The sequence below is a fragment of the Salvelinus sp. IW2-2015 genome, linkage group LG20 (assembly GCF_002910315.2).
Source record: "Salvelinus sp. IW2-2015 linkage group LG20, ASM291031v2, whole genome shotgun sequence".
NCBI lineage: Eukaryota > Metazoa > Chordata > Actinopteri > Salmoniformes > Salmonidae > Salvelinus > Salvelinus sp. IW2-2015.
In genome coordinates this window covers 10,450,170-10,473,234 of record NC_036860.1, presented here as the reverse complement: position 1 = coordinate 10,473,234, position 23,065 = coordinate 10,450,170, and the positions used below count along the sequence as shown (strand labels likewise).

Sequence of the window (23,065 nt, the reverse complement as noted above, 5' to 3'; positions counted from 1 at the left end):
AGAAGACAAGCGACCTCCTTCACAGATTGATCAGTTGGGTAGTTGAATGTGGTTCAATGCAACAAGGACTCCAGGTACTGAATAAGGAGCATATTGGGATTGTTGACGCGGCTCAAAGCAAATGACAGACATCAGTTAAAAAAAAAAGAGTATTCAATTTTCCCTCGCAGGTGTCTTTGAACCCCCCCACCCCCCTTCAAACCGCTGCCCCTGAAGTCTTTCTTTCTCCATTATTTTCGTCTTCTTTTGTCGTTCTTATAATCCGTCAGGGACAACGTGGATTGGAAAAAGGATGGCCCAAGTGTGAAGGCATTGCTCCTCCTTTCCCCCTCTCTGCCAGAGGTTTAGGAGGGATCAGAGGTCTTCAGAGCATCCACCTTGGTCTCCAGGTCTGTGATCTGAGGAGAGGACAGAGAGTGAGAGAAGGGGCTTTTATTACACACAAAATGTCCAGGCAGAATGATCATAACTCAGTAGCATCCTCTTGCTATGCATCTTGATTAACCAAAGCAAAATGTCTTACATAATTATTGAGAATTTCATGAAATGTTTCCACATACAGTAGAACCTAAATATACAACACCTTGTCCTGGAGGTTGTCTGCCTCTTCCTTATGAGTGGCCTCTGTCTCCTCTTGGGCTCTGCGCTGAGCCGTCTCCRTCTTCAGATACTCAATCTCCCTGAGACACAAAGCGTTGTTAGGCTGAATCCTGCCCATCCATCCTCCTACAAACCCGAGAATCCGATTCCTCTACCTCCTACAAACCCCAGAACCCCCCATTCCTTTTCCTCCTACAAAACCCAGAAACCCCCATTCCTCTCATCCTCCTACTAGTGCTGAGCATTAGTGCTTTTTTGAGGTTGGTTCGGTTTCGGTTCGATTATACAAAAATTGTTCACGGTTTTTGATTTAAAAAAATGGGGGGTGGGGGGGTTCAAAACCAAAAACAGTGAACATTCAATTGCCAAAACATTGAAAACAWTCCATTGTCTCTGTCAGGTCCACATTGGGAAGACATCAATAGAATTACTATGAAATAACTCAATATATCAGTTGTGTATATTATTTGGGTTTTATTTTATGACTTTATTATTTTTCATTCAGTCATCTCATCTCAGGCAATAGCAGCCAGCCAGCCAAACAACCATCCAACGTTATCTCGGTGCTCCCCATACTGTACTATCTGAAGAACCTAGTAGCTGTAGCTGCCTAATAGCTGGCTAAGTATGCTGTCTGACAAAAAAAAACATTTTACTAGTTCCGTTTCCGTCAGTCAACTTCYGTACAACATATAATGGGGAAGTCGCACTCTCGTGACTTCAGTTGAAGGATCTACAATCACGCCTGACGAGGCCAACCAATGAAATCTGCGCCTCGCTGGAAGCCCTGCCTTCCATAGGTGATAAGRGTGAGGGTAGGAWTCATTCTTTCAATTATTCCGCTCAGTGTGAACAGGAATGAWWKACGCTACTAAAACAAACAATTTGAAAACGAGACTGCCTTACGTTGCGCCAACTAAACTGTCCCATAGTGGTAGAGCGTGCTCATCCTCTGGAACTTGTGTGCTAAAGTATTTGTTCTCATTAGTTTTCTAATCACAAACAATTATTCTTCAATTTGCTAGTGCAATGAGTAAAATGGCTAAGAAAACACACGAGACCACGATGGCTAAGCCGGGTTGTGGTCGAGATCATGCCCCCAGTCATGTGGTTATAGTATTTCTCTGAAAGATACCTACGATCTATGTGTAGTTTGTCTCAGCTTTTAGGCGGCCCTCGCTTAAACCAGTCCGTGTGCGCATTGCCACATACTGAGTACAAACTCCCCGGGAAGACGTGAAGCATTCTTGGGGGGAGCTTGGAATTACCGATAGACTTTCCTTAACCGGATGCCGGTGTGTGCCGAAAATCTCCCCCCTGCCATAATTCCCCCCCTTCTAATTTCGTGGCTAGAGTCAAATACTTTCTGTCGCACACATCAGAGTCAAATACTTTCTCTAGAACAAACTTCACGTCAGGATAGGCAACCGAAATGAATCATTAATGTATGTGTGTTATATTAAACAGAGGGAGTAAGACGTTGGCAAGCAATAAACATTTCAGAACAACTATGGCTGAATTATTATCCTTACACTTTCAAAAATACTAGTCGAGTAAGACATGGGAGAGATGACGAATTTTGGCAAAGAGATTTATTTATAGACTAATACAAAATTCAGTAGCTGATTTAGGTATGGGCGACATGGGCAGCCGCCCAGGACGGCATCTTGCCGGGCGCGGCAATGAAGAATGCGAAGGGGGAGAGAATTCTGGCGGGGGGGAGATTTTCGGCACAACACCTGGGACAGAGGTGCCGGAGATGGATTGGGTGGTCGGAGAAAATGTCTTGCCTGCCTGGGTGTCGGGTATGCGGTGGTTGCCTGCACCCAACCTGGCTCCTGTGTGCTCTACTCGAAGAGAGAGTGTGGCCAGGTTCGCTAACTCACTTTTGTACATCGCGCTGGTCTGTACAATTGACCTTATTGTAGCGCCCCAAAAACGTAATACTTCCAGATCAACTGTAATACCAATACCATTGTAAAGCACAATTTCTCCCCTTTCCAACAAAATCAATTACGAAACCTTCATGATGCCGATCTCTGCATGATTCAAGAAGACAATGAGCTCCGTCGGGTCTTTTTAAAAATGGCGGGTGGAGAAGCTAAACCTATTGCGTGATAGTGAGAGTCGTGATAGCTTGCAGTGATGACGCAAAAAATGACTAGATATCCCCCTGTCCCTTTCTTGTTTTTAAATGGTGAGAGAAGTGCTACACCTGGCGGAGAGAGGCTGTAACACGGAACCCATACCCATACCGGCTGCGTGCGTGCGCTATCGTGCATACATTTATTTTGTCCCCCTACACCAAACACGATCACGACACGCATGTTAAAATATCAAAACAAACTCTGAACCAATGACATTAATTTGGGCACAGGTCGAAAAGCATTAAACATGTATGGCAATTTAGCTAGTTAGCTTGCACTTGCTAGCTAATTTGTCCCATTTAGCTAGCTTGCTGTTACTAGCTAATTTGTCCTGGGATATAAACATTGAGTTGTTATTTTACCTGAAATGCACAAGGTCCTCTACTCCGACAATTAATCCACACAACCTAATCGTTTCTAGTCATCTCTCCTCCTTCCAGGCATTTTTCATCTTTTAACTTACACTTTCATAGTATTATCACGGCAACCGGCAAAACAGTTTGTCTTTCAATCACCCACGTGGGTATAACCAATGAGGAGATGGCACGTGGGTACTTGCTTCTATAAACCAATGAGGAGATGGGAGAGGCAGGACTTGCAGTTTGATCTGTGTCAGAAATAGGAATGACTTCTATTTTAGCCCATGGCAACGCAGACGCTCATTGGCGCGCGCGAGCAGTGTGGCTGCAATAATTCAATAACATGGATTTCTAAATTTATTTTGCAACGCTCGCACACGTGACGTGTCTGGTCTGGTCAGCATGTAAGACAAAATTAGTTGCTTTATGCGTGCTGTACGTTACGCCATGACACGTCACGATGTAACGTACAGAGTCGGATTTTTTCAAATTTTCTCCAATACTATAGACCCATTACCATGTCAATCAACGCTTGAATAGAAATGTAGTTCACACCCCACATTTTGATGTCAACACAGTCGCTACAGTCCCATTAGTTTTCTTTGCAGCCTTGTTTGAATGTCGCGGTTGCGCACATTTGTACGGAATGGGGTTAGCGTACATTACACCCTACGGCCTGTGTCTGCCTCGGTCAAGCACCGCTTGCCTCTCTTCCCAGACTTGTTGATGGAGAGTCCGGTCCCACCTCGGTTACCCAGTCGCAGATGTGAGCTAGCTATTACTAGCTATTCCTGCCTCCCCACAGTGGAGTTGCTGGGGTAGCTCTTTTGTTTAGTATATGTAGAGTTAAGTTGCTTGGTTATTCTAAAATGGAAAATGCTGCGGTCAAAGAGGCTAGCTAGCCTAGCTTATGCTAAAAAAAACTCCTGCCTAATGTTGGCTAGCATGCTTAACTTCCGGCGAGTGAAACTTAATATCTTTTCCCCCGGCGTTTTAGTAACCTCATCCCCATTTCCCTCTGGAGTTGGAGGGAGTGAAGGAAACAGTGCCAAGGCGAAAGCCATGTCAAACGGGGTGATACGTCAGCCATTGCCAGAGCCCCCTTTGCCCATAAAGGGTCCGGGCTTCATGTAGGCTATACAGTCTCACGGAAGCACAACTCATGTTGGAAGCGTGTTTAATGCTGCCCCCTCTGTTACCCTGCGTTCCATGGGGATCAAGAGGTATATCAATCTCCCCAGGGTAACAGTGACAAGTTGGGTCGCCCCTCCCCCATAGGTGGCTCATTACTGGGAATTATTGTGGATTCCTGCCTGTAGCTCACTAGTCCCTATYAGGTGTTTAGTGATACAGGTTATGGGCTCTCTAGGCGATTAGTGGGTTGTTGGTAGTAGAGTCAAGGGAACGATCAGGGTTTGACGCGATCATACTATTATCCCACATGCAGTCTCTGGTTCATATGAGCTGTCTGTCTCCAGCTCAACGCTTTTCATTCCTGGGATTTAGATTTAATTACGAATCGCCCCCGTCTGTTACAACAGAAGGGGTCTGTTTTTCAGAGCCGTCTATCCCATTCCCAGCTAGATTACAAGGCGCTTTGGTCGCCAGACCTATGACTGGTCGGTAGGGTAACCTCTATGATAAAGTTTTCCCTGTCTATTTTTTTATGCGTGCGGTCCAGCGCTAGATGCCAGRCGGTTACCAGAACACATCTTACCGCCTAAACTGACAGACGCTCGTTGTGACAACAGTACTTCCAAGTGCCACGGCCAATTAACCGTGGCACATAACCGGAGCCTGTGAACCTTGGCACATAAACACCGTTTTTTCAACCGAGTTCCAGTGTTCACTGGTGTTAAAAGTGTTGTCTCCCATATGCGAGTTCGATGAAAAGCGTTCCTTCATGTTTAGACACACGGTTGTCAAGAGTGGTGGAAATGGAAGTACAACCAATCTCTCCAAGTCTACAAGGTGGTGTCTCGCCCCTTCAGATGTCACTTCACGGGAGTCTCACRGTCTGCTCCAACCAATGGCGCAGTGTCGCCCTGGATCATGCCAACAGTGACGTCAGGTTACAGGCTACAATTTGTTGTGCTACCCCCACGCTTCTGCAGCCTCATCACATCGACTGTTCCCGAGGCCTCYGTGCTCGTTTGGAGAGAGGAAATATACTCCCGTCTCCAATCCGAGTGATTCCTATGTCGAAGATCCGGGACTGCTGGTACAGCTGGTATTCCTGGTTACGAAAAGGGACAAGCGTTTGAGCTTTGGTGCCAAGATAAAGGACTTGTTCCTTTTCAGTACTCGTTGTCTCAGACTGGCCGCCCGTTCCTGGGCTCGGTGAAGAGCGGTATTAAATTGAAGGAATTAATCTGAGCCTCACGTTTATCACCTGTGGAAGGCGGGGCTTCCAGCGAGATACAGATTTCATTGGCCTCGTCAGGCATGATTGTAGATCCTTCAACCAAAGGAATTTAAGTAATTGAACCGATGTAGGTCGTTTTAATAACAAAAAACCTGCAATTTCGGTTAATTGCTCAGCACTACCTCCTACAAACCCCAGAATCCTCCATTCCTCTCCCTCCTACAAACCCCCAGAATCCCCCTTATTTATCAGCCTTACTTCTGCTGGTATTCCTTGATGAGGCGCTTGGCCTTGCTGTACTTGCGCTCCAGGGTCTGGTACTGGGCCTGTGTCTCCTTCAGGTGTTCGTCCACCGCCTGACACAGACTCTGGGCCTCCATCCAGTAGCCCTCCAGCTTCTCCATGCGCTCCTTGTTCTCCCGAACGCTCTGTTCCAGCTGGGCACGCTCCATGCGCCAGCGCAGCTTGTCCTGCTCTGAATGCGCCAGCTACATAAGGGAAGAAAGTGTCAAGTTTACTCCTGTATACTTCTAGTTTACTCCTGGACTGTGTGTTTTAGTCAAGGGTTAACATGGGCCTGTGAAACCAGTCCTATGTTMMTTGGTGYATTGATTTTGGAGCAGGMCTAACCTTTCTCTTCAGCTGRTGAATCTCAGCCTGAGTGACWGCATGRTTTATCTGTAGCTATAGAGGGAGAGAGAGGTAAAAAAAAATGTAATGCCATGGTTCACTCCAGCACAATGTCTCATCTCATACGCTCTCTCAACAAGAAGTTGAATTGAATAGAACTTTTTCTCCATTTCGAGARGAACATTTGCCRTTGGCYTCAAGCCTCCCRGCTCACCTCTTTGAACTTGTGMGCCATTTTCTCAGGGTCCATCTCCATGGGGGAGAGCATGTCCTCATTCTCCGCCAGGTCAAACACCTCTATGGCGTTGGGGAACATGGGGCTCATCTCCTCCTCCTCGTCCGTGGCATACTCYCCTGTCTGGAGGACATTSAGAAGATTCAGAGTATATTCACAATATATTCAGGGAGTGCATATAGACAAATTCCTGTCATGTTTCGGTCTTGTTGTGAACCAACAATGTCACACAGTCACCATACCTGCCTATGTAACTACCATGTGAAGTAAATACATGGTTTCACCAATGGGAAACCAACGTTTTTTGGGGTTCCTTGCAGGATAGGCCTCCATTTCTATTTCTCATCAATGTTTTCCCTCTACCCTAAAATGGCCACTAGATGGTAAAGTTGAGCTTAGAGGAAAAAGCCATCCAGGAGTAGAATGCTAGTGGGCCAGAATTGACACCCTAGAATTGGGCAACCACCATTTTATGTTTACCAGGGAAGCCTGTCAAAAGGCAAAGCTTGTCAGGGGACTCCGTGGCTGCAGTGACGGGAATCTTTGCTGAGAAATAGTTTACATACAAATGTGTCTATAATCGTTCTGTTGATTGATGCAATAAATCCCACTATACTGTACCGTCTATACGGACCTGGTGAGGTCAATCACACACACACACACACACACACACACACAACACACTACACACACACACACACACACACACACACACACACACACCTCTGCTTGAAAGTCCCCCTTCACACACACTGAACTCCAACACACTCACTCCTAACACCTCCCACCTCACGCACACACAACACAAAGACCGACACACAGCCATTCCATATTCCTTAAACAACAGCCGCCTGGGACAAGCCCCAACAAAGGTTTCCTAACCTTGTCACACCAATGAGTCACTCTCTCTGAGGGAATGCCACACACACCCACAGCCCCCCCGCCTATCAACCCTGGTCTGTCTGCCCGTCTGAACCCTCCCAGTTGGACCAAGCATCAAAGCCCTGAACGCGCCTGRCACAACAACACTGTCTGATGTGTCAACTCTCCAAACGTGCTGAAAATGTTTACACGGTTTGAACGTTGCATAGCCAACCAGAGTTGGGGGAGAAACGAACAAAGCACGGAGACTGAGGGATTAGCCGGAGTCACATAGGACAATGCCATCAAACGATGCCTACCCATGAAAACAAGACCAAATAACAACTACTATTCATTTTTAAACGTATTAGAAAGGATGTGTATGTTAACTGGTAAGGCATCTTTAGCAGGAAATGACATTGATGCAGGCTCAGATCTGTTGGGAGGGGGGCATGTTCTGATGGGGAGACACAGTGTGATGGAATACCAGACCTGGGTCGTGGCATCTGGTCCGTACTTGTCGGTCTTTCACACCCAAACCCAGACYTCTATTGAACATGATTGAATTTAACAAGGAGACGGATTCAATTATTCAAGCATTTCCTCTCCATGGAAGAGACTGAGMGGAGACAAGGAACTGAGAAAATTGCTGGGCTTCATGCCACAACGCTTTCCCCTACCGCCTCTGTCCTTATTCAGCCCCTTTTCAAAGATCTGAGATGACTGGGCAGGTATAAAGCACTGTGTGCACCTAGGTTCCGTCACATTGCTTACACCTATCCAGTCCTGTTAGATCAGTGAAGGGGGAGGTGAACAAGGAGTGTTCTTTCTAGAATTTCTAGTTGTATTATTCCATTGTGAAGGGAGCCTGATGGAACATCTGTAAGGGTTTGGGGAGGAAGTGTCAAACGCTTCATTAGCGCCATCTTGTTTTGTCATATTATTGACTGACGGAACGAGCGAAGATGTTGTGGATGGGCTGAAGTAATCTTTTTCATGGTGTGTGTGTGTGTGTGTGTGTGTGTGACCAGGGCCCTATGGGAACTAGTCAGAAGTAGTGCACCATAGAGGGAATCGGATGCCATTTGGGACACAGAAATTGTGAGCCCCTCACCTCCTCGTCCTCCTCCATGTACTGGCTGTAACGCTGCTCCATCATCTCTTTCTGCCAGCGCTCCTGCTCCAGGGTCTGCTGGATCAGCTGGGCCACCTCGCTCTGCTCACCTGGCTTCTCTCGGCCAATCATGAACCTGCATGGGCAACAACGACCAACGGGGTGAGTGGGAAGGCATGTCTGTCAAGGAGTAGCCAATGGGAAACCTAGGATAGGGTTTAGTGGGTAGTAAGGTAAACCTAGGGTAGGGTTTAGTGGGTAGTAAGGTAAACTTAGGGTAGGGTTTAGTGGGTAGTAAGGTGAACCTAGGGTAGGGTGGATAAGTTTAGGTCTCGTGGTCAGAAGATACACAACGTCAGAAGATACACAGTAGAATGTAGATAAATATGCTTATAATCATAGAAGGACCATACTGTAGACTTCAAATAACACATCAGTTACATTTTCCACGAAAATAGCCCCCCACAGATGACAAACAAGTGCAAGCCAGGGCAGCAACATTTGATGGGGAGTGAAAGTTACAGCTTGTGCCTGGAAGGAACATGACACTCACTGTACATGGATGGCTGAGTTGACATTGTAACGAGTAGAAAATGTGATAAGATTATGCTGAGGGAGAAAGACAATTCAGTGAATAAGTGTAGCACGCCATCAGAAGATGGTGTCTGKAWTGGAACCATATTCCCTATTTAGTGCACTACTTTTGCCCAGAGCGCTATATAGGGAATAGATTGCCATTTTAGACACAGCCTTTTTCTATGTATCACAGAGAATAACAACGAGATAAACAAAGCATGAGAGGACGTGCATGTTTTATAGAACGAGTGACTGAAGCGTCTACGGAGTTATCCTGTTGCAGATGGGACCCTTAAGACCGCGACACCAGTTCTGGCTGTCACACGTTTGTCCAATGGAATGGAAAGACCTCAACTGGACGGTTGCCTGTGGATCATTTTTCACACCCAAGCATGTGTGCAAAGCAGCCAGATGCACAGTGACACGTAAGACAAAGGAAACCACGTCGCTGTAGCTAATACCACGTTGTACTAAAAGGGATTCTTTCAACAGAACATCATCTTCCTTGATGTTGGTGCACTAGACAATATGACGAAAACAATCATTTCTAAATGTATTCTAACGTGATATATTTTTGTACACCTAATATGGTTCACTGCAGAAGAAAAAAAATGGCATTGATCATTACATCATAAAAATCCCTGAAGTGAGATTTGAACTAACAAACCTCTGGTCACCAATCTGTATCCCTGCCTGAGACTAGACTACCACACATGCGCAATGAGACCCCAGAGAGAGGTAGCTACATCATTCAACATGACTGCCCGGCATCACTGTGGCATTCAGTGTGGGCGGGGGTTTCGTGATGAGTGTGTGAGGGTTAAGAACCCATTAGGGTGCCCCTTTCTTGCCTGAGGAGAAATAACTCCGTGGTGGTCAAAAGGAAGGAAGAAACGGTGACTAGGAATCTAACCACTATGTGGAAAAGCCAAGCTGTGCACGGAAAAAGATGTCAAGCAAATATGACACCTAACCTCTCCAGCGTTTTCAAAACAAACCACGCCATCTATGTTCCGCGACTATGCTGAAGCATATTTACCAGAGAGACGGCGCTTCTAATTTTGGACCACCTGTCCGTGCAACCAGTCAGCAGCCTGTGAGGGGGATCGACGGATGTGTTAATCAATGAATATTCACAAGCTCAGAGACACGCTCCATCCAGGATGTAGGACATGAGAAGTGGAAGTGGAAAACAACCAGGCCTTGTCTGGAACCGTTTGTACGTGTGAATCTGCAAGTATCCCCCTGCCACCATCTGTACAAACCCATCCTACCTTGGATGAGGTCATACACCAGCATTCTCCAGAGAATTTTGTCTACAGACAAATCCATTTTCTGGATTTTGATTAAACAGGGGGTACAAAACTGAACAATAGGTGGCAAATTCACTTTGAACAAAGGTGCTTCCACAAGGGGAGACAAGAGTCCGATTGGGCAGGCGATAACATTTCTGGGGCATCCCTCCCTCTCTTCCTCCCTCCCTCCTTTGATTACAGTCCGTAGTGTTAGACAGCAACCTGAGCTTGGTCCGAGAATCAGGTTGGACCAGGCTGTTTTATAAATAGCTTCGCCGCTCCCTCACCGACACCGGCCTCTCCGCTATCTCCCTGGGATCCAGGCTCATGTATTCAAATCAGGCTGTCCAATCTCTGGGTGGCTGTGACTACAGTCAAACTGCCCCGCCAATTAACACAAGGACCCCCACAGGCAGTTAATAATGCAGGAGAGAGGGATGAGAGCGGAGGGATGAGGGGATTAGAGGTGGGAATGGGGAGAGAGGGATTCCAATTGTGATCCAGTCTGAAGGGAGGTAGAGTTATGGTACTTGGGAGCAATAGTGTGTTTTGTTCCCCATCACCAGTCTTTATACAGTTCTGTATCTAGACCCCCTTCTCTCCAATCCCATGCTTAGTTTCTCATAACAGATTTTGTCAGGGTACTGTTGAACCATATTTGACCAGAGTGCAGTAAATACACTATAGATACTGTACCAATAGCTTGATGTTGAAACAGAAGTGTTTATTGACAGCTATTGAGTGAGGGTTCTTACTTGACAGTGCCGGTGGTGTTCCTGAGGACGGAGGCAGCAAAGGCCTGGGTCACGCCCACCAGACTGGTCCCATCCACCTCCACGATCAGGTCATTCACCTGGATCCTGCAGGGGAGGGAGGGAGAGAGTGATAGTGAACAACGGGAAAAGAGGATGAGGAGCAAGCGGGGGAAAAAATCATTTTGGGATACACTGCTGAAACACAGATTGTTCAGAACCTCTCATCTCGGTGTGCAGCTCCTCCGTCAGTGACCGTCTTGACGAAGATGCCCAGTTTCTCCAGACCCATGTCCGCCCCGGCACCCATGCCGATGATGCTGATCCCCAGACCGTCCCCATCTGTGGAGAAGAGGGGATAGGAGATAGGAAATGGGGAAATAACCTCTTAAATATGAGTGTCTTCCCAAGACAAACTTCCATAAGGACTAATTCAAGGTAAGTTGGAACACTCAACAAAAAAAGAGCAGAGATTGATTTATTTTGCTCCCTTTAATCCATCGTTGTGTCTCAATGGGCCACTAGGCTAGAAATAGGCGCTAAGTGCAGTGGTCACTGAYGAAGACGTCGAAACGTCATTGACCTGTTCACATCCTGTACAATGGATTAAAGTCAGCAAAAATACATCACTCTGCTCTTTTTTTGTTGAGTCCTCCTTTTGGAAGTTTTTCTTGGTAAGCCATTCATGATTTTTGTCATGGTTGTTAAGCTCCCCTCCTTTCCTTTGTTCGCTGAAGCGAGAAGGCCCACCTGAACTCTAACCTCATATTCTCCCTTCCCAATGTAAGGAAATACATTTAATAAAATGGGGGACTTTAACTGAAAGATACAGTAGCTAGCTAAAGCTACTACGCCACTTTGAATACACAGGCATTATCCGTATTAGAACCCAATTAGCCACTGCTAATCTAGTGTAATATAAATCCAGTAAGGAGATAACGGGCGACTCTGGATTCATTAGTGACCACTAAGGTGTTCGCTCGTCATGCAAATATATGTGGCTAGCAGATTTGTGAGGGAAAAGGTAAAGGTTACTTAAATATTTCAACTAGCTAGTTGAAGCAATTCGAGCACCCGAGTGGCACAACGGTCTKAGGCACTGCATCTCAGTGCAAGAGTTGTCACTACGGTCCCTGGTTCGAATCCAGGCTGTGTCACATCCGGCCGTGATTGTGAGTCCCATAGGGCGGCGCACAATTGGCCCAGCGTCGTCCGGGGTAGGCCGTCATTGTAAATAAGAATTTGTTCTTAATTAACTGAAGGTAATATTTTTTTWWTTTTTTTAATGGAAACTACAGACTTCACTGAAAATGTTTAGCTACTAGTTGTAGCTTTAATAGTTACAGTTAAATGTTTACAATTTATTCTCTCTGTTTATGTCTTTCTGTTGTACTGGTTTATGCTATTGAACTCCAAAGCGACAGTCGTGTGCATACATTTTACCTATGTTTGGGCCAGCGGGAATCAAACCCACGGCCCTTGGTGTTGCAAGCGCCATGKTCTACCGACTGAGCCATGCAGGACTAACAATATACTGTGAGGTTCAGTAGGGTTCTGTAATGCTCTAGAAGATTCCACCACGTTTCTACCTTTCTCCAATTCCACAGGGAAGAGGTCCAGTCTCTCCACCCTCTTCTCCAGCTCGTACTCAGCCGACGCCGCCATGGGATCCACGTCATCATTACGCCGGTCGTAGTCCTCGTTGGAGTACGTGGTGAACACCTGCCGAGAGGAGACAAAAAGGTCATAGGTCAGCTCGACACTCACCAACGCGCAAGGTTTACACCACAACAGGTTTCCCATAGAGAAGACATGTCCTCTAGAACAGTAGTGCATCCTCAGTTTTCTTCTTGTCATGTGAGCCGTTACATACCTTAGAGAGCTATTTAGAACTTGTCTGAAATGTCCAGATCAACTAGCCCATGTTTGCTAATGTTTTTGTTAGCCCATAGATGTTGTCATTTTTTTTGTCACTCAAATATCACATGAACACATATTAGACGTGGCAAAATGTATAGAATTGCGAGAAAATGTGCTTTAAAATCTGCAACATTTCCTTTGCGTCCCATGACAAAATGTGGAGAATTGCAGGAAATACGCTTTAAACCTGCAAAACCTGCAGAACAGTTTGTGTCATGATCTGTGCTTGTGCCCATAGAAATAGACGTGACGCCTGCGCAGGATGTTCCCCGATGCTGGAAGGGGGGCCCCCGAGTGAAAAACTTTGAGAACCCTTGCTCTAGAAAATGATCTACGGTCAGTTTAGCATGTTCACCACTAATGGTTAAGGATAAGACTACGGGAAGAGTAAGCTGATCCTAAATCTGTGCCTATAGGCCTCTACCCGGAGATAAAAGGAGAGCCAGGCAGGCAAGGCGCTAACAGGGTCGGAAGGAGACGCCTCCAGTAGCCAGACAGACAGGGGTGGTGTTATATACGGCTCGCTGACACAAACACACACCCTCATGGCTTCTCGCTGAGCTAATGGCTTCTCATCCAACCTAATAAAGTCCATCTAGTTTAATGTGTGTGAGTGCGAGAGAGAGGAGAGAGCGTGTGTGTATTTAAGGCCTCTGTCCTCCCTCTGCAGCTAGCCAAATTCACTCTGGCAGTGAGGACATACTTCTGGGGGGGTGTTGGAGTGCCATGTTACGCTGGCAACTTGTGGGTGTGGAGAGCAGTSGTGAGGGTGCTCCAGTGAGCGGCTAGGTGGGGTGTATTTTAGTGCTACTCAGGCGATTTATATTTAACAGGGGGATYTATTTTTCATAACCTCCCGTCCTGCATTAGTGTATTAGAGAGGTGTCCGGGCAGGTAGGGGCGTTTTTTTGGTACGTGTTCTGCTTTCAGAGAGATGAGGTTTAATATTTGAAATGGGGTCATGCACGTGGCCGTGGCCACACACACACACACACACACACACACCGGTCATGGCGTTTCACATGTATTATTCATATCATAAATTGGGAGGAATCCTTTATTCAGTTATTTGATCTGATCCAGGGTTGCCATGACAACATTATTAATATGCATTTTGAATTCCATTGTAAACCCCCCCCCCACCAACTAATCAGATGAACAACAACAGCTCTAACAGAGTTGTCCACAAGCGTGCTAAGAGGGTCAAGTATAAATAAGGTGGATATCCTCTTGCTGAGGTTAAAGGATAAACACAACCCTCAACCTTTAGGATTTTGTACTGCTAGAATTCTAACCCCATATCCCCTAGTGGCCTGGTCCAGTTCTATGCTATCTAGGCCCAGTGAGCAAAATATGCCCAAATACATATTTTCAACGTCTTGTGCTCATAGGAGGGGAGTAAAGAAGGTAGATGGGACACAGATGTGAGAAATAATTAAAAAGTAGGCAACAAGGGAATTGAGTTCATCAGCTGGTCAGGGGAGAATGTAATGAGCCGTGTGGTTTTTAACAGGAACTGGAGGTTTACTGTGTGAGAGGCAGAAGGAGAAGAGGCGAAAAGAAAACATGACAAACAAGGTTTTGGAATTCAGCATTGGTTCAAGTCCTCGAATCTCCTCCTCAAGGTTCGGCGTTCCATAGAGTGACACGAACACCGTCTGCCTCGTGAGCTCTTACGAAACGAAGCTGAGACCTGACACTTCAATTGTCAAGTTGGTTTATTTGTCACATGCACAAGTACAATGAAATGCTGAAATGCTTAACTTAATAACTTGCAAGGCCCTCCCCAACAATGCAGGATTCAATATCAAAATAGTACAACTTTWAAAAAATGTTTTTAACAAAATGACAGAAACACCTAAATAAAGTGTAGGAGTGTGATGCGTCTTGTCAAGTGAAAGACGTCACCTTATCAGCCGCTCTATTGAGGGCTGCTAGTAGGTGTGTCACGTCCCTCTGCTCCAAAAAGGCAGTAGCTTCATATTTACTACTGTGCAAGCCAGATCACTAACCCTAGTAAATACCAACACCTGTTAGCTTTCTTTCACACCAGAGACGGACTACTTATCACAAAGCCACACTGAATCAAGCCCAACCGTAAATCAACACGATTTTAACTGATGAGGGCCCTATTTACATYTCATTTGCATAACACCTCCCGAATGGAATATAAGCCGACAAACTATGCCACAAACTATTTTACAGCTAATTTCAGCTGGTGAAAACCCAGCAGCGCCATCCAGATGTTTAAAAAACAGAAACCTTTCGTCCTAAGACAGCTCTGGATAAGTTACCTTACACTACACCATAGCATAAGAAAAGGAACAGCCATTTCAAAGCACATTAACCAGAAGTGTGTTTTCGCATAATATCATATGATTGGCCCTATGTAGCAGCCAGCGAAGATTATTTTTTCTCTCTCCAGCTATTAGATAACTACAACCAGACAGTCTATGGATGTGTCCCAAATAGCAACATTAAAGCAGCCCCTCGCACCTCTCTGATTCAGAGGGGTTGGGTTAAATGCAGAAGACACATTTKGGGTTGAATGCATTCAGTTGTGCGACTGACTAGGTATCCCCTTTCTCTTTCAGAAAGTATTCATACCGCTTGAGTTATTCCACATTTTGTTGCGTTACAGCCTGAATTCAAAATGTATTCTATATTTTTTCTTCACCCAATTACACACAATACCCCATAATGACAAAGTGAAAACATGTTTTTTTTTTTTTTAATGTTTGCTAATTTATTGAGTAAGAAATACAGAAATATCTAATATCTCTGTCTGTTGGAAAGCAGACTGAACAAGATTCTCCCTGCGCTTAGCTCTATGCGCTATTCTGTTTCTTTTTATCCTAAAAAAATGACCTAGTCCTTGCTGTTTACAAGCATACTCATGATGCAGCCACCACCGTGCTTGAAAATATGAAGAGTGGTACTCAGTGATGTGTTGGATTTGCCCCAAACATAACACTTTGTGTTCAGGACATTAAGTTCATTTCTTTGCCACATTTTTTGCAGTTTTACTTTAGTTTTGTTGCCAACAGGGTGCATGTTTTGGAATATTTGTATTATGTACAGGCTTCCTTCTTTTCACTCTTACATTTAGGTTAGTATTGCGGAGTAACTACAAATCCTCAGTTCTCCTATCACAGCCATTAAACTCTAACTTTTTTWAAAGTCACCATTGGCCTCACAGTGAAGTCACTGAGCGGTTTCCTTCCTCTCCAGCAACTGAGTTAGGAAGGACACATATAGTATCTTTGTAGTGAATGAGTGTATCGATACACCACTGAAAGTGTACTAATAACTTCACCATGCTCAAAAGGATATTCAATGTCTGTTTTAGTTTTTTTACCCATCTACCCCTAGAAGGTGCCCTTCTTTGTGAGGCATTGGAAAACCTCCCTGATCTTTGTGGTTGAACCTGTGTTTGAAATTCACTGCTRGACTGAGGGACCTTACAGACAATTGTATGTGTGAGGTATAGAGACGAGGTAGTCATTCTAAAATCATGTTAAACACAATTATTGCACAGTCCATGCAACTTATGTGACTTGTTAAGCACATTTTTACAGTATTTAGGCTTGAATATTTAAAGTGAGAGGGATATAGAATGATTGGGTCGGTCAGAGAAAATAAATAAAACAAGCATAAAAATCCTTAAATATCCCATAGGAACTTTCTTTCGCAACCTTGTTTTTGACCTCTCCCTCCACACACATCCCATCAATCTCACTCTCTCTGCCTAGGAGCATCAATATTTTATCAAATGCATTGTAATCTTGACTCTGCTTTTCAAGAATATCTCACCTGAGCTCTCTCAACGGCTTCCCCACTCTGTGTGAATACCATCACCATGGTCACGTGATGCCCGTCGCCATAGCAACCCGCAGCTTGGCAAATGTTAGTTTGACACCAGTTTCTCTCTCTCTTTGTCTCCCTCTCCCCAGGCTGCAGTCAGAGGGCAGTTTTTTCCCCCAGTCTCAGCATCTCTCTCGGTCTAGACTTCAGGGAATTCATTTTACACATACACACAAACACTCACACGCTTTTTAAAAACGTGCACGGCACACACATTTGAAAAAACCTGTGTGTTTTCAGTGTCTCCACTATCATGGCGTATTGCCCAGTTAAATTGTGAACATCGAATGAAGCTATTTGACATTTGAAAACGTAATCTACAATAACTTTGACAATATGGCCCGAATTAGCGGAAGCTTCAATAATCAGTCAGAACATTAAAAGATACTGCCCGCGCTCACTCGATATGAAAAAGCTGACCAGCTCAATGATATCTCTCTATACTGATCTCTATCTTCCTATAGAGTCAATTATGAAATGTGCTGTACTAAAACTATAATGGACAAAATCTAAGTAATGGCTTTTAGAGCTGTAATAAGAATGAGGACAGACACAGAGAGGTATGTGCTGTAGCTGTTAGTAGAGCATAACGCAACGCCAGTATAGTGGGTTCGATTACTGGGACTACTCGTAGGTAAAATGTTTGCAAGCATGACTAAGTCGCTTCGGATAGAAGTATCTGCTGAATGGAATATATTACTGAACAAAAATATAAACGCAAAGTGTTGGTCCCATGTTTCATGAGCTAAAATAAAAGATCCTAGACATTTTCCATACGCACAAAAAGCTACATTTCTCAATTTTTGCACAAATTTGTTTACTTCCCTGTTAGTGAGTATTTCCCCTTTGCCAAGATAATCCATCCACTGACCCGGGTGGCATATCAAGAAGCTGATTAAACAGCATGAACATTACACAGGTGCACCTTGTGCCGGGGACAAATAAAGGTCACTAAAATGTGCAGTTTTGTTACACAACGCCACAGATGTTTATCTTTTCAAGTTTTTAGGGTGCATGCATTTGGCATGCTGACTGGAGGAATGTCCACCAGAGCTGTTGCCAGAGAATTTAATGTTCATTTCTCTACCATAAGCCACTTCCAACGTCATTTTTGCGAATTTGACAGTATGTCCAACCGGCCTCACGTGTAACCAAGCCAGCCCAGGACCTCCACTTCCCGGCTTCTTCACCTACGGGATCATCTGAGACCAGCCACTCAGACAACTGATGAAACCGAGTAGTATTTCTGTCTGTAATAAAGCCATTTTGTGGGGAAAAACTCATTCTTATTGGCTGGGCATAAGGGCATAATTTCATTTATTTCAATTGACTGATTTCCTTATATGAACTGTAAGTCAGTGAAATTGTTGCATTATATTTCTGTTCAGTATATTGGTATATAGGCCATATACCACAAACCCCCGAGGTGCCTTATTTCTATTATAAACTGGTTAGTGGTTACCAGCATGAAATACAACATGAGAATGAGGGCGGACTGAGAGAACACATTCCAGATGACCTCAGAGATCTAGATATGACCAGTGGAAAATGAACGCAGCCAGCATGATTTCACAGCCATAAAACACCAGCCAAATGCAAACGAATAAAAAATWAAAAAAACTCTACAGCGGAGAGTGAAGTTATTGTAGTGACTCAGGGTGGCTAAGATAGTTACAGTAGCCAACAATTTTCAGATAATGTATCCATGTAGATGTGCAGTTAGCCTGTGTGCCTGACTACATGCCTGACTACATTCACCAATGCTATATTGTCATCTCGCCAGAGACACACAATGACACGGAGCAAAATCAGGCTACTGTATAGCACACAAATGTGAATAAATCATTTTGATAGTACAGTACGAGACCAAGTCTGAATTTTGGGCCCTGCTCTGGCCTCATCCCTAGCTGGCAGCTTGTAGTCCCCTGCCTGCCTGCCTGTCGTCCCCCTGGAGCTATACATTGATACAAGTAGCCAGCTGTGGCAGGGAGAGTGTCCGAATACCCGTACTTGCGTTCTAAATAGTAGACATTTAGGGTATGGAAAAATATAGCGTTTTATAGTTTGACATTTCGAACATTTAGTATGCTTTAAAATGCCAGYATGTCATACTCGTTTTGGCTTTCATCTCGTAGAATTCCGCGGCACTCTATTGAGGAAGATAATCGTCTTTCGAGATCCACGTGTTTGACAACAACTGATAATCACATAAAGCGACGTGCTGTACCAAAATGAACGAATGGCTGGAATCAACACAATTGTGCATTAGATTGCGCATTCTCAGTAGGATGAGCCTAATATGGTGATGTGTGTTGCTTACTGCATTCGTTCTTACTAAACAGTGTGTTCTAAATAGTATGAAGTAGGATTAGCACACCTTATGTAGCTTTAATAGGGAAGACAGACTTCTTACACTTCCATGGACTAACCCGATTCAGGGGGAGACCGAGAGAAAGAAATAAAAAAGAGAGAGATGCTCTGGTTGTTTTCAGTTTGTGGGAGCTGTTCTTAACAATTTATACAGGATCAGCTATTATTCCATCAATCTCCCAAATTATTCAGATGAAGAATGAGGGTAAATCTCAACCTAGATCTGTTAAGGGCAACCCCTACCTTCAGCGGGTTACTTAGGGAGATGGGTAGAAAGTGCCTGCGTCCCAAACGGTCCTATGGGCCCAGATTAAAAGTATAGGGAATAGGGTGCAATTTGGGACGCAACAGAGACAGTGAGGAATGTGGCTGGGCTGACCACTGTGTTTACCCATCTCCTGGTTCCTGCCTCTCAGCCATTCCACAGGATTTAGCTGGCATGTGGCTGGCACTACGCTAGCAGCAGAATAGCACGTTGCTAATGCTAACATCATAGCAATAACAACCATAGCATAGCCTGTTCCTTCTCTCTCGGCTCTGCCCAGCTGTATGTGTACTTCAGTGGGGTGGAGGGGGTGTGGTGGCTGGCTGGAGTGGGAGTGGTGGAGGGAGAGTGAGACATGAGGTAACATTCAGAAGGCGAACACCACGGACAAATGTAGGTAGAAGCTCTGGCAGTCAGCAGTTTAGACTCCAGTGAGGCAGGGCAGAGTTTGTGCGTAGGTTGTATTTCACTAGCAGTTTTTCCTTTTTAAAAAAGAAGCATATGGTTTCATGCGCCTTAAGAGCGATGAAAATTGGGCATGCGGGCCGATGTTTGACACTGTTGGCCTGGTTACCATTGAACACACACACACACACACAGCATAGCTCTCAGCCAGGCCTGTGTGCACAGGGAATGTGACTAGAGTATTTTCAGCATCCCTCACMGAGGAACGCCATATAAATGCAATCAGTTTGGGCAATAGGCTCATGCATGTGATTAAAGCATGACGCAACCCGCAGAGAGAGAGAGCATCCCGGAGAAGGCCAGCATCCCGGAGTCGCCTCTTCACTGTTGACTTTGAGACTGGTGTTTTGTGGGTACTATTTAATGAGGTTGCCAGTTGACGACTTGTGAGGCGTCTGTTTCTCAAATTAGACACTCTAATGTACTTGTTCTCTTGCTCAGTTGTGCACCGGGGCTTCCCACTCCTCTTTCTATTCTGGTTAGAGCCCGTTTGCGCTGTTCTGTGAAGGGAGTAGTACACAGCATTGTACGAGATCTTCAGTTTCTTGGCAATTTCTCGCATGGAATAGCCTTTATATCTCAGAACAAGAATAGACTGGCAAGTTTCAGAAGAAAGTCCTTTGTTTCTGGCCATTTTGAGCCTGTAATCAAACCCACAAATGCTGATGCTCCAGATACTCAACTAGTCTAAAGAAGGCCAGTGTTATTTCTTCTTTAATCAGAACAACAGTTTTCAGCTGTGCTAACATAATTGCAAAAGGGTTTTCTAATGATCAATTAGCCTCTTAAAATGATCAACTTGGATTAGCTAACACAACGTGCCATTGGAACACAGGAGTGATGGTTGCTGATAATGGGCCTCTGTACGCCTTTGTAGATATTCCATTAACTTCTTAGGGCTAGGGGTCCTGCTAGCGGGACAATTTCCGGTGAAACTGGAGGGTGCGCAATTCAAATAAATAATATGTATTTTAAACATTTATGTACATATGTGTCTTATATCGGCTGAAAGCTTAAATTCTTGTTAGCTATTACAGTGAAAACATGCCATGCGATTGTTTGAGGACGGCGCCCCACATCAAAATATTTTTCCACCGGCACAGGTTTCATACATTGACAAATAACGATTAAATATTCACTTACTTTTTGAAAATCTTCCTCTGATTTGTCATCCAAAGGGTCCCAGCTATAACATGTAGTCTCATTTTGTTAGATAAAATCCTTCTTTATATCCCCAAATGTCTGTTTAGTTGGCGCCATCGATTTGAGTAATAATTTCTACAAACTTCAAAGTGTTTTCTTTCCAATGGTATCAATTATATGCACATCCTGGCTTCAGGGCCTGAGCTACAGGCAGTTTACTTTGGTCACGTCATTCAGACAGGAAGTGGAGAAAAAAAGGGGCCTAGCCCTAAGTTAACAATCAGCCGTTTCCAGTTACAATAGTCATTTACAACATTAACAATGTCTACACTGTATTTCTGATCAATTCGATGTTATTTTAAATGGACCAAAAAAAAGTGCTTATCTTTCAAAAACAAGGACATTTATAAGTGACCAAAAACTTTTGAACGGTGGTGTACATTTAGAGTATCTGATTGATTTAGTTTAGCAACCAAATAGTTCCTTCTGGAAACAGTTTAAAACGATTAATAATTGAGATTCAGATTTTTTTTAAATACATTGCTCAAGGGAAAACAGTAGGTATACGCCTTTAATTCAAAGCCCGAATCCCACATTATAACACCAACTTTGTCCCAGCCACTATTTTACATTGCTGCTTTAGGCCTAAAAACATTAGCATAGCGTGCGAACAGCTACCACAGCAGGGGCAGGAGGATGCAGAGGAGGGTGTTTGCCTAGCTAAATAATCCACTTGGTGATCTGATAATGAACCTAAGGAGACATGCTGGTTTTAACAGTGGAGGGGAGAGGGACCACGCTGCTGGGGTTTAGAGAGGGAGGAAGGGAGGGAGGCGGGGGGACTGGGGAGAGACTATTTTGATGAAGATGTTGTCCTGTCTAGATGTGCAGGTTTAGAGAAAGAGGGGCGAGAGAGAGAGAGCTAGGTGGTTTTGAGGGTTGGTTGATTTCCTTGTTGACTTGATGTGTTGATGTGTTGCAGTCTGACAGCGCCCGCACACATGCGCTCACACGCGCACCATTAGCCTCAATCTGTCTGTATGTCTCTAGGGGGTTCATGTGTCACTACCCCTGACAGCTAAGGGTGATGGGCAACAACAACAAAATCCTTGTCGCTAAGGAGTTGCTAGCAAGCGCTGTATCATAGGTCTAGAATTCAGTAGAATACGCTCCAGACTGACTCTGGAACAGTTTCAGACACTACTGGGGAGGGACAGGAAGCACAACATGACGACAGGAAGTGGTAGATACTGATCGGCTTCTGTTCCACCTCCCTTGTGACAGGCCTGTGTGTGTGTGTGCGTGTCCGTGTGTGTTTCCACTGTCAGACTGGGGGGAGATTGAGGAGTCTCCTCTTCCAGTGTGTGTGTGTATATGTGTGTGCGTGCGACTGTGTCGTTGCATGTTTCCAAACGTTTTAAAGCTGTATCTTCAATAGAGCTTTTGGGTGTTTTCCTGAAATGTACGCCACAAATAAAGCGAAAACACACACCCAGTGCCCAGCCTTGTGACTCAACTCAAAGAAATCCGCCGCAACCCACCGTTTGGGGAACACTGGTCTAAAGCGTTGTACATCGTAGCCTGTATAGTAGACCTACAGAGAAAAACAGCGCACTATTCCCGTCAATTCAACTATTCAGACAGCACACACCAGTTGGCATTTGAGAACGTCCATTCGCAGTTGAAATACAATAACGGGCCCGTGTGGCTTTCTGCGAAATACTCGGGTTGTACTGTACAGCAGATATTATTATATTATGGCATCTTACCATAGCCAGAGGGAGGGACTGGCCAGTCTATTGTGGAAGGATGATGTGCCAGTAAATGACATGGAGACTAAATCAAACCATTCCATAGAGGCATTCTCAAAAGATGGTTTCAAAAACTATTATATACACATACTGTGTACAGAGATCCCCTGAAACAATTCTAAACACTGCAGGATACTTTATAGCCTAGAGTATACTGTGTGCCGCTGCATATCAGTCGGACCTATGCACGTGATCTACAGTAAACATAGCAGCTAGCTACATAGCTAGCCATCACGGAGATAGCCACGCTAGCTACAGTAAATGTTCCATCCCTTGGCTATCAAGATCCTTGA

General features: G+C 44.7%; 1 protein-coding gene across 1 annotated transcript in view; it reads right to left on the bottom strand.

Annotated features, from left to right (window-relative positions):
• Positions 1 to 216: 216 nt before the first annotated feature.
• The window catches only part of ppp1r9ba (protein phosphatase 1, regulatory subunit 9Ba), a 52,625-nt gene continuing 29,776 nt past the window's right edge, over positions 217 to 23,065 (bottom strand). Inside the window, exons 3-11 of the mRNA XM_024011416.3 lie at positions 12,524 to 12,656; positions 11,156 to 11,276; positions 10,938 to 11,042; positions 8,312 to 8,447; positions 6,316 to 6,459; positions 6,102 to 6,155; positions 5,730 to 5,959; positions 584 to 680; positions 217 to 398 (exon numbers count right to left, since the gene is read on the bottom strand). Of these exons, the coding sequence (XP_023867184.1) occupies positions 345 to 398; positions 584 to 680; positions 5,730 to 5,959; positions 6,102 to 6,155; positions 6,316 to 6,459; positions 8,312 to 8,447; positions 10,938 to 11,042; positions 11,156 to 11,276; positions 12,524 to 12,656 (1,074 nt within the window). The 3' untranslated portion in view covers positions 217 to 344. The remainder of the gene's footprint in view (positions 399 to 583; positions 681 to 5,729; positions 5,960 to 6,101; positions 6,156 to 6,315; positions 6,460 to 8,311; positions 8,448 to 10,937; positions 11,043 to 11,155; positions 11,277 to 12,523; positions 12,657 to 23,065) is intronic.